At 38.6% G+C, this 14,653-nt stretch overlaps 1 protein-coding gene across 15 annotated transcripts in view; it reads right to left on the minus strand.

Moving 5' to 3' along the window:
- The window catches only part of GRIP1 (glutamate receptor interacting protein 1), a 309,227-nt gene that overhangs the window by 19,819 nt on the left and 274,755 nt on the right, over window positions 1–14,653 (minus strand). For all 15 annotated transcript variants that reach the window (XM_036400176.2, XM_036400173.2, XM_036400171.2 and 12 more), the window contains 5 exons: window positions 14,000–14,080; window positions 6,460–6,529; window positions 6,063–6,208; window positions 1,307–1,451; window positions 123–262 (listed from right to left, as the gene is read on the minus strand). In XM_036400176.2, the coding sequence (XP_036256069.1) occupies window positions 123–262; window positions 1,307–1,451; window positions 6,063–6,208; window positions 6,460–6,529; window positions 14,000–14,080 (582 nt within the window). The remainder of the gene's footprint in view (window positions 1–122; window positions 263–1,306; window positions 1,452–6,062; window positions 6,209–6,459; window positions 6,530–13,999; window positions 14,081–14,653) is intronic.

The raw sequence follows: 14,653 nt of genomic DNA on the forward strand, positions 1-14,653 counted from the left end.
GCAGTTCTGAGAATCTGGTTTTTACTCCTGACACTAAGCTTTTCCATGGATGGCTAAATGCTTGTTAATCTGCAGTAACACGTGCATTAAGGACCATGGATGGTACCCTTGGCCCCACTCACCATCTGTTTGCTTCTTGATTTTCAAGGTGACAGTTTCTCCTGCCATCTGTAACAAATGAATGGCTTCACTCAAAGGTTTTCCTTTCAGACTGCTACTATTTATTGCTAGGATTCTGTCTCCTATGTGAATTGCCCCAGTCCTACAATAAGAGAGAGAAATAAAACATTGAGAATAGAGTGTAAAAGGCAACAAAGGCAATTTCTTTGCATTTTGGAGCATTAAAATCTCATCTCCCTTTCTTTCTTTTATTTTGCTTTTATTGCTGTGTCACAGAGTAATTCTTTTGTTAGAAATGCTTAAAGCAAGTCACCTTTGTTGTAGTGACAATAGCAGAGCTGAGGCATGATGTGGATTTCTGTGTTACTGTGACAGTTGAGTTAATCACCTGTGGATGAAACTCACTGCAGCCCACCTGCTCAAGAGCAATCTCAGCTTAGTAAATCCTAAAATGAGTCAAGTTTCTAGAAGTCTCATAACATCAAAAAAAGCAGTGTAAGCAAGCAACCAGCTATTTCACAAACCTGGCCTTCAGGATGGCTCAATCAAGAAAAGAAAATAAATTATTTTTGTGTAAATGGTTCTGGCGGTGCACAGTATCATGTTTTGTGTGCCTAACCTTCTCTCTGAAACCACCACCAAAGGTGAAACCACCAAATTTCAATGACTCATCCAATCTGAGAAATGACAGGTGACAGAAATCCTGATCATTTTCATTCTTCTCTATCTATCACTTACCATGAGGAGCATTTTTGCTCCTCTGATAACACTTCCTATGGTGTATGTAAGTGCACATGCAGATGCAGTAGCAGATAAGTGCATGATGAGTTCAGATAAACTTGCACACATGAAGTGCTTTCTTTATTTATTGTATTATACAACCCTATTGGTTTTAAAAGACTGCTAAAATGTTCCTGTGACTCAAACTGCTCAGTTTGATTGATTAGGTTTTCCTTGGTGATCTTTAATAATCCACAATCCTCTGCCTTGTATCATATGTACATCCTGCTCATGCTCCTGGAGCTTGGCAATGATCAAAAAACAACAGCAAAAAGATTATGAACTCAGATTTGGAGAATTATAAAAAAATCAATTGCTAACCCAGGAAAATCAGGGGTTTTAGGTAAACAAAACAAACCTCTATTTTGATGGAGAGATATTAAAAATAATTTTCTTTCCAACTTACCTTTCAGCTAATCCTCCTTTTGTAAGGCTGGAAATGATTATGGGATCAAAGGGCTCTTCAGTACCAGAGATTGTGATTCCAAGAGGCCCACCATAGCGCTTGAGCTCAACAGTATAAATAATTGCTCCAGAGCTCTCCTGTTCATCTGCAATAAATGCCAAAGGGAGGCAATTGGTTTCTTATGAAAGAAGGAATGAAAAAAATAGCATATTCAGTCTAGTGACTGGTAATCAAACAACACTTTCAAAGGATCACATTTCAGATACAATTCTTAATCATATTCTACCGGATTGTTTTCTAAAAAACAAAAAAAAATTACCTATTATGCAATTTTTTTTGCCAAAAGCTGAACACAAGTTGATAGAAAAACTCTCCTCATTCTGTTAAGACTAAATTTCACTGTCTTTAAAATCTTTAGATCTCCTTCCTATCAAACTAGAACTTAAGGCTATTTCGTTACAGAATCACAGATTGATTGAAGTTGAAAAGGATCTCTGGATGCCTCCTTGTCCAACCTCCTTGGACAAGCAGGGCCAACTACAGCTGGTTTCCCAGGGCTGTGTCCAGGTGGCTCTTGAATATCTCCATGGGTAGAAACCCCACAACCTCCTTGTACAACCTGTGCCAGTGTTTGGTCACTCTCAAAGTAAACACTGTCACTAACAGAACCTCGATGTGTTTAGGTTTGTGTTCATTCCCTCTGGTCCTGCCACTGGGCACCACTGAGGAGAGCCTGGCTCTGTCTGCTTTACACCCTCCCCTCAGAAATTTATACACCCTAATAAGATTCTCCAGGCTGAGTGGTCCTATCTCCCCCAGCCTTTCCTCAGAGGAGAGATGCTCTGGCCTCTTCATTACCTTTGTGACCCTTTGCTGGACCTCATCCACTGTATGTCCATGTCTGTCTTGCACTGGGGAGCCCATGGACTGGACCCAGCATTCCAGAAATCCCTCTGCACTGCTGAGCAGCAGAGAAGCATCACCTCCTCTGACCTGCTGGCCAGGCTCTGCCTCTTGCAGACCAGGAGGCTGTTGTCCCTATTTGCCACAGTGTCACATTATTAGAGAAAAGGCAAGTTACTATGGTATAAATACTGATACTCATCTGTTTCTTGAACTGAATAGAAGGTATTTAAAATTAAAGGTAATTCAGAAGTTTTAAATCCAAACTTTCTTAAATTCAAAAGTCATTATAAGATGAGCAGCTGTGTTCATAAATAGTCCACGTTTTTGATGGACATGTTTTGAGCTTTTTGTAACAGAATCAAAAATATCTTCTGTATACTGAATTATCAACTAAACTGAATAGTAAGTCCATTAGATATTATTTCATGATATTACTTGAAGTAATTTGCATTATTTTGAAGTTTTATCTCACCAAACAATTATCAGAATTGGAAAAGAATCCATCACTGAGTAAACTTAAATACAATGTATTTCCTTAAACAACACCCAATAGGCATTGCACCAACAAGATATGTGCCTGTATTTATACAATGCTCTTTACATATTATTAAAAAAATCCTAACCACAGAAGGAGAGCAATCAACTGCAGCATCTTTGAGTTGTGAAGTAATATTTTAAAATCTAAAATGACAGAGTTCTCCTCAAAATAACAAATGCTTTCTAGTTCATGTTCTGATATTGGAATTCAGCCAGGGCAACTGGTCTGGTGGACAAATTCTCTTAGATCTGTGGATAATGACATTTTAAGCAGTTCAGTGAATGTGGAAAATGTCTAGCATGCACATTCCATAAATGTTACTGAAACTAAAACAACTTAGAAAATTCAAATGTTATAATTCCTGTTCCTGTAGATAGAAAAGCTTAGAAAGGGAAAAAAAAACCTCCAAACCAACATCACTAGCAAAGGCTCAAAGAGTTGTCTCCTTCTACTACTGAACGTGGTACTTTAGGCAGAACTGCAGGAACACTAATACATTTGAAGCTACTTAAGTTTCTTCCCAATTTTCAGAAAATTTAGATTTTCAGCCCCCCACCTTCTCCTTCTATTTCCTCCTTGCTATCCACCTACAGAAAAAGCTACACACAGAGACATGAAGGAGAGAAGAATCAGTGGTGTTCATTCAGTAAAGAATACAGGGTTTTTGTGCCTACCTGGGGCATTGCCATCAGTGCTGTGGCACAGTTCACATCAACTGCACTTTGTTTGCCATGCTCTTTCCAGAAGCACCCAGCTCCCCAGATGTCACTGGAAGCCCCTGTGGCTCACAGTGGGCTGGCATGCAAGCTGCCACTGCACAGCAGAACAGGGGCAGCTTTGCTTGCTTAAAGCATTTAGGGAACAACCACAAATCCCCTGGGGTCAAATGCTGGCACTGTTCATCCAGATGTGGCATGGACATGGTACAAGGCTTCAAGTGAAAGGTGGAAAGTAACACCAAGCTAGCTGAATATGTAATAGCCAGCACTTGCTAACAAGTGGCACAACATTAACATTTTCTGCTATAAACACAAAGTGAATAAAAAGTTACTAACAATCAGCAGCCCTTCCACATGAGACCTGGAAGAGAGAGATCTCAGTGAATGACTGGAAAGAAGATGAATGACTGGAAAGAAGACTGGTCCATTATGTCTGTTTTCTGGTTAGCTGTCGGTCAGACAATTATTGGAAGAATGTTATGCTGAGCAGAATGTTGGAGCTATCCAAGAATAGGGCATACATGTGGCCTGAATTCACCAGGAGGCCAGTTCTGCAATGTGAAAGCAAAGAATGGTAATATTCAAGAAAGGTAGCTAGCCATTAAGATTAGGATTTAAGATTGTCCTCAGTTTGGGAAGCTGGCAAGAAGAAAAGGAAAAATTGCTGGAAACACACCTCCATCTGGGGAGAAGATATAACTGAAGTACTATGGTTATGGGTCTCATCTTTTTGAGATTTTCCATCTTTCTTTTGTTGTGATGCAATTCTTGTGGCTAATTCTTGGAAACCACATTTAATGAAAGTAGGTCCTCTGTGCTGCAGTGCCTCTGCTCTGCCCAGTGGCCTCTTGCTCATCAGAACAACATCAGAGCAATACAGTGACAAGGGAAAGGAGCAGCAGGATCTGGGGAGCCCCTGACACGCCTCACCCTGCTGTGGCCTCAGCTGCACGGTGGCTCAGAGGAACACAGTCTGAGACCCCCACTCCCTGCCTCCCCTTCCTCAAAAAAGCATACAGTGAGAAGTAAAAAGAAGTTTAAATCCTAATCTTATTCTGTGCTTTACAAAACATTTTGGAGTGCTCCATGCCTACTCATCAATCAGCATTAGGCTTTTATTTTCTCAGGGAATTTATTATTTTCCTCTGTTGAGTTTGAGCAGCACATTTCTTCCTTTGTGAGGAAAAAAACTTTCATAAGTAAATTAATGGCAAACACAAAAAGAATTATTTTAACTGAGATATACTTTTTATTACACCTTTGCTACTGTTATACCACTAAATATTTTTCTTTAACATTTGAGGAGACACTCATTTTAAATTTCAAAGTACCTGAAATCTGCTATAAATACTTTCGTTTACGCTTTGACACTTAGTCAACTCTTACAAGAATAATTTGTACAAAGAATTTTTTTTAGTAGGTTTCTGAGTAGCTGTCTAGTCACACTTGAATCTGTCCAGTTATCTGTCTGGATAAAACATTGTAGTTGTGTGAGAATCTTGATATAGATACATATCAAGCAATGAGAGTGTGTAAAAGGAAATTGTGGTATAAGAATCCCACTGAGACTAAAACCTGTACCAGATACCATGGTGTGCAATACCTAGGAGAGCAAAGATCTTATTTTCCATAAGTGGAGACCGAAATCCCCATTTCAATTACAGCAACAATTTGCACAAGGTACTAAATGCACCTGCCTTTGCTTTGTACTATAATACTGAGAAGATACTTGGTTTGCTTTCAAAATCAATTAGGAGGGGGAAAGAAAAAGGAAAAGTGTCTTCTAGTGCAATTCTAAACAGCACTTCAACAGCTGCACTAAATTTCAAATACTAAAGTGTGGCAGGTTGTGCCTTTTTGCTGTGAGAAGCTCTTTTTGTAAAGAGCTGAAGAGAAGTGAATCTCCAGTTTGTGCTTTTGTGTAACACTGTAATACAAACACCAGCAGTAATAGTAGTTATAACTGTCTTACTTCCTTTGCCCTACAGTGCATAACAGAACTCACTTTATAATCTCCAGGTAGAAATTCTGCTCTCATGGAATCCAGAGTGGGGAAGACACAAGACTATTAATAGGTGTAGGTGCAGAAAATTATGGCAGGTCCATTATTCCATTGGGCTGATCAGACATGGCAGCCATCAGATATCCAGCACAGTGTGAAAAGTACTACTTACCTTTGAGCATGTGAACAGCCATACCAAAGTCAAATTTTTGAGTTTATGGACAAAGCATACACTACACCACTTTGCTGGAGAACTGAAGCCTAAGGACACATGCTCTGCTAATCATGATTCCAATTTTAAAAGCAGAGAAAATCCCAATATGCTGGTAAGAAACAGATCAACTTTATATGGCTGCACCTGAGGGCCAATGTCTTTTCAGTAAACTAGAGACCTAATTTTGCAGTGCAAGCAATGTAGCCAGTGAGAAAATTCAACACCATTAAAATTCTTTTTAGGTGACATTTTCTGATTATCATTAGCATAAACCAGACATGTTCAGAAAAAAACATTTCACTAAAATGGAAAATAAATCCCCTATGCTCTAGAAATCCTGAAAATCCACACCAATCTGCAATAGCCATTGCTAATACCAGAATTATCTTCGTCCTTGCGGATCTTTAGCTTGACAAGGTCCTCGCAGTGCTGGAGGATCTGGACAGCATCTTCCATTGAGCAGTTGTCCAGTCGAATATTATCTATTGCCAGCAACTTATCACCCAGTTCCAGTGTCCCAGTCCTGCAAACAAGCAGACATGAAACTCAAGTAACATTAAAAGAAAAGTATCTAAATATTATTATAGAAACAAGATGGATTTTTAGGACAATTATTTCTTAATATGCCTTCTATTTTCTAACTTTTCACAAAAGTTTTATTAAAATATAGCGCAGCCTCTTCACAGTCTCTTACAAGCTCTCTCTGTTTAATTTGAATTTGGCTGGTTACACACATAAACAGATTTTTATTGGGAGCTTTTTTGGGAGTCTTACCTGTGAGCAACACTTCCTTTCTTGATATCAGAAATAACCAGAGGGTCCCCTGGTTTTCTGCTTGATGGAGCTGTAATAAAGAATATATACAGGCATTTGGTTTTGTTTCTAGATAATGCAGATGGACTAATTTTGACCACAAACCAATACTTCATACACATTCTTTACTTGTATTATGTTCCTCCCCTACCCTTAAATTATCTGAACTTCAGGTAAAAACTAACACCAGCAGCATATTGGCAAGACTGGATACTCCTCAAAGATTAGAAAATTTCAGAATTGCAGTGACTGGTACAAAGGGAACTTAGCCTGATATGTCTGAATTCTGGGTTAGACCAGGACTGAGCCACGTGAAGACACCCCCCAGTACAGCTCCAGTGATCTATCACAAAGATCTGCACAGCTGTAACACATAAGGAAGACTTTCTGTATTACAATCTTTCAGGGCAACTACTAATGGTGATCTTTTGCCAGAATAACTCCTGTAATACCATATCCCTGTCCAACAGAGCTGCTCTGGCAAAATATCTAGAGTGGGCTAGTCACATTCTTTCCATGCACTTGTGTCCCATCCAGTGCTTCAGGCAGAGGTATGAAGGTAAGGTGTCCTGGCTGAGAAGGAGGAATCCACTTCCAATAAAGGAGATGCTGTGGACAGTGGCCACACACCCCACTGGGCTGATACACTATTGGCATGTTTGCACAGGTGTAGCTTACAGCACACCAATGTTTGCTTCAGTGTAACTCACTGCTTCCTCTGAAGCAACCTGTGCCTCTTTCTAAGAGAGTAACCTTGCCCCCCTGTACTGCTGCTGGACCTTAAGAATTGTGGACTTTTCCCAGCTTTCTACTGGGGATGCCTACTAGAAACTGCAATTCCAGTCAGTTTAGTAAAACTCCCACCACTCTCCTTGCACACTTATCTCTTTCTGGAAGGATCTGACATTAATGGTCAATTTTTCTGTCTCTCATGGTTAAAAACATGCTCTGCTCTTCAACACTAGGCATTGCAATTCTTTACCAACTTGTGCAAAAGTATTTGACAAGTTTCCCTTGGTCAGGAAATTTGCTTTGCAATTTTGCTTGACCTTTAGCTGCCTAGGAAGCAGTTAAATACACCAGAGGAAGTCAACAGTGATCACTATCTACTTCCAGAGGACTGTTTCTTGAAGTGGCTTCGCTGAATGCATTGTTTTGGAGGGTTCATCCATTTGCTGACAGAAGACTGCACTGTAGATCTGATATGGCAAGCATCACCTTAGAATTTGAGGGTGAGGAAGGCACATTGTTAGACATCTGTGTGGCATATGCTGTCTACTTCTGGGAAGAATATCCCCTACAGCTGCTCTTCCCTGGAGGTGCTCCATGTGGTGAACACAGACAGACTTTTGGGACTCCTAACAAAGAGTGTGCTGATAATAAAACATTGCCATGTGGTATAATGCTCTCAGCTCTCCTGAAAGCACTAATCAGTTTTGCACATTTAGTATTCTTCAACTGCCCCACACCATTTCTGCTCTGTGAACTGAGCCCCTGCATCCTTTCACAGAAGGTACCTTTCCAGCAGGCTCCCACACCTGAACTGACAATCACCCAAAAACTGTCCTTATTGGAGGATCACCTACAAAATCCTGATGTCAGTTACTTTAGCAGCTCATGAATCTTCTCTCTGATGCAAAATGACAGCACACCTACAGCAACCACATGGTAAATTAATAATGACATTTCCAACACAATATGCTAACAGGTCTTGTTAACCTTAGCTGCCCTGGCTGAGACAGCCTTTGAATGTCCAAAGGAACTGTTCAAGAACTGCTGAAGAGCCATATTTCAAATGCAATGTGAAAGTCCAGAAAACAGACATACAAGGACTTTGAAGAATTTTTAGAAATTTGTCTAAACCAGCATGCTTTCAGGAAATGATTATGTTGCAATTTAGAGAACAGTAATTCACTTTTTGCAAGATATGTTATTTTCGTAGATTGTTTCTCATACTTTCATGTCATGGGTCAAATACATTAAAAATCCATAATTTACTTGAATCCTTTGGATTTATTTTATCAATTAGTAACTTGTTAAAATTTTAGAGTATCACTTTGGTGATTTTTTAATTCCATGTTTTTACCCTCTGGGTTGCCTTACTCTCAGGTTATAGGCTACCCACTGCAGACTAGGGTTTTAGTTTTGAAATACTTTTCATAAGTATTACAAAATTATCAGAACTAAGGAAACAGTCCATTATTTTGTAAAAAGAAGAGAGGAGGAACCAAAATGAGGGAAAGAGCACAGCTCAAAGAGCAGAGCCACAAAGCACATGTGGATGTAAAGATTATGATGCTGCACACAAAGTTATCACCGTTTCAAACTGAGGAAGTGTGAACCGGCAGCATTTTAAGAGTTCTCCTGGGCTATTATTTGGTCTGGAGAATGAAAGCCTTTTTGTAGGCACCAAACAGCTCTGTGTGGAATGAATCCCCCCACGCTGAGCAGCAGATACACCACACTTCATTTTGGTATTGTTCAATGCGCACGGCATACTTCCTACAAATTATTCAAGTTGTGTTGCAATCATGAATTTCCTCCTGAACTTTTGGACCTTTTTGCACATTACCACAGGCTAAGATTGTCTCCCAAACACTGGTGAACAAATGCTGTCTCCAGCAAGAAGATTGAGTACTACCCTGATTTTACAGACAAGCAGAAGAAACATAGAAAAATTTTGGTCAAAGTATGACAGTTTTCAGTGAGCAATTTGAGATATCCATGCCTTTATGTCTCACAATAGTTTGTAGAATATAAGAGCTTCTATGTCTGAAATACAACTACTGGCATTTTCAGCAACAGCTGCTGACAAGTAGCATTTCTGTAAGTGCAACCCCGTGATCTCAATACTTCTGCATAAAATCAAGCAGCCACCTGTGGAAAATCTCCACCCCCACTCCCAGAATGACTTGTCGCAGCACAAGTCTTTTGCAGAGAAAAGAAAAACCATCCTAATTTCTCCAGGGTAGCATTAAACACCTTGACCATGAGATTGCCTCCTTTGTCTTTCTGCAATCCTCCATCCCATTCATTAAGCAGCCTCCATCCCCTTTGTTATACACCACTGTTTCATCTCTCCCCAGAGAGCAGAGAAACCAGAGATCCAGAGGGAAAGCAGTCTTTGACCAGTTGACAGACCCACATCAATAATGCAAGCTTGAAGTGACACTGTACAGCTTCCAGTCTCTCAGAATTATTTCTGGTTTTAAGAGGCTGTTAAAAGTAAAGCACCTTACCACTCACCCATGTCCAGCCTTCTTGTTCAAGTCCCAGCTGCCCCTAATCCTGATCACAGTTCAGTCTCTCCCCTCATTTGCTGCATCTCTGTTACAGCTTTCCACTTGCTTCCTCTCCTTGCCCCATTCTGCTTGTCCAATGAAGATCTCATCTTTTCTCCCCCCTGTTCCAGCTTAGTCTTGTTCAGCTTTTGCAGAGACCTTAGAGTCTGCATGAATAACTACAAGTGGACGGAAGAGTGCATGACGTTGTACAGGTACTAAATTTAGTGTTGCAACTAAATGGCTGCTCTTAAGCAAGTTGTTTGCAGTCTCTCTTTAAATTACTCTTTGATCTGGTCTCCACCCCAGGTCTCTCTACCCTATTCTACTACACTTACCCAGCCACTTGAAAGTAAGTTCAATGAAGTGTTATCAGTTCTGTGTATCAGCTGTTCCAGTACATTTAAAAACACCCTCAAACAATGCTCCTTGCTTATTACATTGCTAACTCAAACAAAACCCCCACAAAGTGACTTCAACAGATTTTGGGTGGACATCTCACCCACCACCCAGACAAAACCCACTACTTTCAGCCTGACTTCAAACTTTGGAGTTTGATCAAGCTCTGAACAAACTGAACAAACAAAGGAAGATGCTCATGTGATGGAAAAATACTTTTTATACAAAGTCAGTCCATTTATCCACAATGCTGGTTTACAGCTACTAGACATTTTTAAGAATAGTGTGATTAATAAATAGATAAAGAAGCTTTTTAAGATTACACGGATGCAGCTCTTTTGTTCCTTAAGTATTGGTTCATGTGGAGCCGCTGAGAAATCCGTTGGTATTTTTCTATCTTGAAAACAATTACCTGTAATGCTTCAAAATTAAGTAGAGCTTGCCAGATGAAATCCCAAAATACACAGAAGCATGCTTTAGAAAATAAATTCTCATACTCAATGTATCTTTAGATATTTACAAAGCTTGTTTCCAATGAAATACAAAACCAATAAAGCTGACTACGGTATAGCTGCTAATCAAAGTGACTCAGAGAAACTGATGATAGTTTGGGTGAGATTCTGATATTCTTACCAGCTTTGCAGCTTCTTATTCCTTGAATAGTCCATTAGCTTCAGAGAGATTATTTATGAAGCAAGGTGCTGCAGTTCATTACTAGTAAGGATATCAGAATCTCACATAAGACAGAAAAAAAGAAAAGGAAAGGAAAAAAAAAAAGCTGTTAACTACAATTACCAGAATCCACTAGTAAGTCATTTTACTGGACATCATTCAATGTTCTTGACAAAAAAATAATTAGTCTATGATAAAGTAGCCACTTGCCTCAAAAACCTTTAAAAAAGGTTTTTGTCTTTGAAAAGAAAATCTATATTCATTATACGGTTTCAAGTCAATGTCAATGGCAAATAAATTGAAACAGCTTTGAGTACTAGTAGCACTACTTGTAAATGTTCCTTCTTCTAGGGAATGATTCTGCTACAAAAGCATAATCACATGCACAGGAACACTCCTGTGTTTAATTTGGATGATATAATTTTAAGAACTGAGACCTTCTATTTGCTCTAATCGGGTAACTGGGTGTGAAACTAGTGATATGTGAAGCATTAAATATAAAGTCATGTATATTTGCAAAATATGAAAAAAGGTCTATATTCAGTATTTATCATTGATAAAATTAGACAGATATTGCAGAGCTAAGGGACAAATGATAGGACTGCAATGTGTTTTTGAAGGCAGCAGTCTGCCTTCATACACACATTGCAGTCCTATCATTTGGACTTAGGCAAGACTGCTATACTGGGAGATAACTGACATGAACTATCCAAAACTCAGAGCCCTGGATTAATATTAACAATGATGCTCATGAAACTTTCTTCTGTCCTGCTTTTAAGGGGACAGAAGGGGATGCTATCTAAGGGGATCTTTAATGTTTTCTGTTATTTTTCTCTTGAATTAATAAATCTGAAACTAAAGAAAGTCTCTTCTCCTATTACAAGTCTTGTTTTTCAAAGACCATGAATTATCTTATTTGTCTTTAGTTTTGTGTGTTACCTCAGATATGCCTTCAATAAAGCACCTGGTTGTAACTCCATGCAAGCACTCTTGGTGCTCATTAACATGGAAAACAATTTCGAGAAAGAGAAATAAATTCCTCTTCTAGGATCTCTGACTCCTAACAGCTGACCTAGAAGAACTCTTGGACTTAAAAATAGACAAATGCTCACATGCCAGCCCAAAGTGAAGTTGCACTTCCTCTCTGACAAAAAATGTCAGTCCTGTCTGTCAGATTAGATAATTTCCTTACTCTTATACAAATCCCAAACTAAATGGGGGATATGGAAAGTAAGAAAGGTGTTTCCCTGTAATGTTTTAATAGCACTTTCTCATTTAACATTAACTCCATTAACTTGAGAAGGAAGAGGATGAAACAGGTCTCTAGCCCTTTTAAGAGATCAAGCCCACAAGTGAATGAATCTGATCATCTCCATCCCCCTGCTTAAGACATATCAACTCTGCCAAGTTTCCTTTAGTATTTGTTTCTTAAAAGAAATCATATGGCTTTCTGAAAATATCAGTAATCAATGGCATGCTAATGTGCTAAAGTGTCCTGACAGAAATTTGACAAAATGAATAAAAAATGCTTGTATTCTTCAAATCATATCGCCTTATCTAGCAGTTAATTAGGTAAAACAGAGCAAAACACTGAAAAGCAAGCATGAGATGCAGCAATTCAAGACTTCTACCAGTTATTAATATAAACCCTTTAAAACCATGTAAATAATTTATCCTAGATAAATTTTATATGAATGAAATACTATCAATGAGATTATATATAAGAGATAATTTAATTTAAATATAAAGATACTGCAGTATATTCACAAGAGCAGAGAGCTAAGAGCAACCACATGTTACTCTGATTATATAAAGCACTAATTTTATAAAGCATTAATTTTTTGGAATTAAATTCCAGATCAGTAAGGCATGCAAAGTTTGAAAGAGGAGTCCCAAAACCTAAATTCCAAGAACATTAGCTTTCCATTAAAAGTTTATTCCTACAGACAAAAAAAAGGAGATGACTGCATTCCAAAAAACAACACAAATCAAATTACTAGTAAGACCATATTTTTTCAACAACCTTACAAACCTTTATCAATCTTAAGAATAACATTTAAATAGAACAGCCTCGCTCCTGGTTTTATCATTTCTCAGTATTTTCATTTGCACAGATACATGTAGACCTACGATTTTGCTTCAAATATCACATCACATGTTACAGAGTCTAACAGTATCACACTCATTCAAGTGTGCAACACAAACAAATGGGCCTGCAGTGTCTCTCATTTGTTCCTGAGATGTAATCCTAAGCACTGAGATCCCTGCTGTACTTCTGATTAACCATATTCCACTGTGCTGGTAAAAGCCTCGAGAATACAAAGCACAATCTTCCCCCAAGACACATGAAAAACTCTAAAGGAAGACTAATAGCCTAAGAAAGGCCACAGCCATAAAAGAATGTTAATTCTGATGACACCAGATTCTGCAGTGTCAAGCCCATTAACTTTGATATGGATTGTTTTTCCTTCCCTCAAGAGCTGAATTCAGTATGCTGCAGTTCATCGGGTCAAAATCCAGTTCTAACACATTGTTTTACTCTCTCCTCACAAAATAAATATAGGAACACTTAACTTCAAACCACAGCAACAAATACTTTTTGAGAAACAGATTGATGCAGGCTCCTGTGACTTTCTTCAGCGATCTCCGCAATCCCCAGTGAAAGGGGATTTTTCTGTGACTCACACACTCAGGACTGCCCGCAAGTTCTCGAGACTGAGGATGTACCTGTGTTCTGAAGTAGAAAATAACCCTAGGTATGTGGATCCTCATGTCTGTGAGACCCTTCAGTGGGGTTCTGTTCAGGCTATAAACTTCCCAGCTATGGAAATACTTTTGCATGGACCTAATTCTGCTGATTTCTTTCTTTTTTCCTTTTTTTTTTTTTTAATAAATAACTTTAATTGGAGTTAAATATGTGAAGGAGTAAGTCAAACATTAGATTTAGCAAACTTCTGGCTTTGTTAACTACTTGAAGGGGAGTATAAATATATTACAGAACAGTATTTCAAAACAGGAAAAGCAGTAAAAGAAGCTGGAAAAAGGAAAAATAAGTTTATACCAAAAGAAATGTTAGTTTGTAGCTCAAAGATCTACTATCTGCAGATTATCCCATAAACGTGGTCTGAAAAATAAGCCCTTGTACTTACAACTTATGGTGATGCCAAGTTCCACATTATGCTTCTTTGGTAGTTTCACATGAAATGTTCCACTGCTTGGTATAACTGATTCTATAAAAAATATTTAAAATGTTAGATAATTTATAAGGCACAGCAATTCCATGAGCATGGAACTATCTATGCATGTAAGTTGATGAAATCACACCAGAGTCACAAGGCAGGGATAAAACACAGGTGCTAAAATGAAGGAGCTATGATTTATAACTCTACTGGTAATTTCACGGTTACTCAATTTTTTTTAAGCTTTAACTGAATTTGTAGAGATTGCACGGGCCAGCAGCCAGCTGAGACTGCAGGTTTTTAGCTCATATGCAAGTTCTGTGAGCACATGGGAAAATTTCACTGCTGGCAGACAGCTTTTAATTAAAAGGACAGGAGATTGAGTCATAAGGATTTCTGACCTTTGCTGCTGCAGGACTAGCACTTATTTTTAACTGTCCACTAAGGTAACTGCCATGGGTTTAACATCTAGTGGGAAGAAAATGAATCCAGTGGTGCACACACATAATGTGTACTTGATATACACAGTTTGTGATTTCATGGGTATATTCTGTATGCTTAAACACATTACAGAATAAATGAATGCCATTAGTAATAATACTCACCAGAAAAACTAACAATGAT

Source organism: Molothrus ater, chromosome 5, assembly GCF_012460135.2.
Source record: "Molothrus ater isolate BHLD 08-10-18 breed brown headed cowbird chromosome 5, BPBGC_Mater_1.1, whole genome shotgun sequence".
NCBI classification, from domain to species: domain Eukaryota; kingdom Metazoa; phylum Chordata; class Aves; order Passeriformes; family Icteridae; genus Molothrus; species Molothrus ater.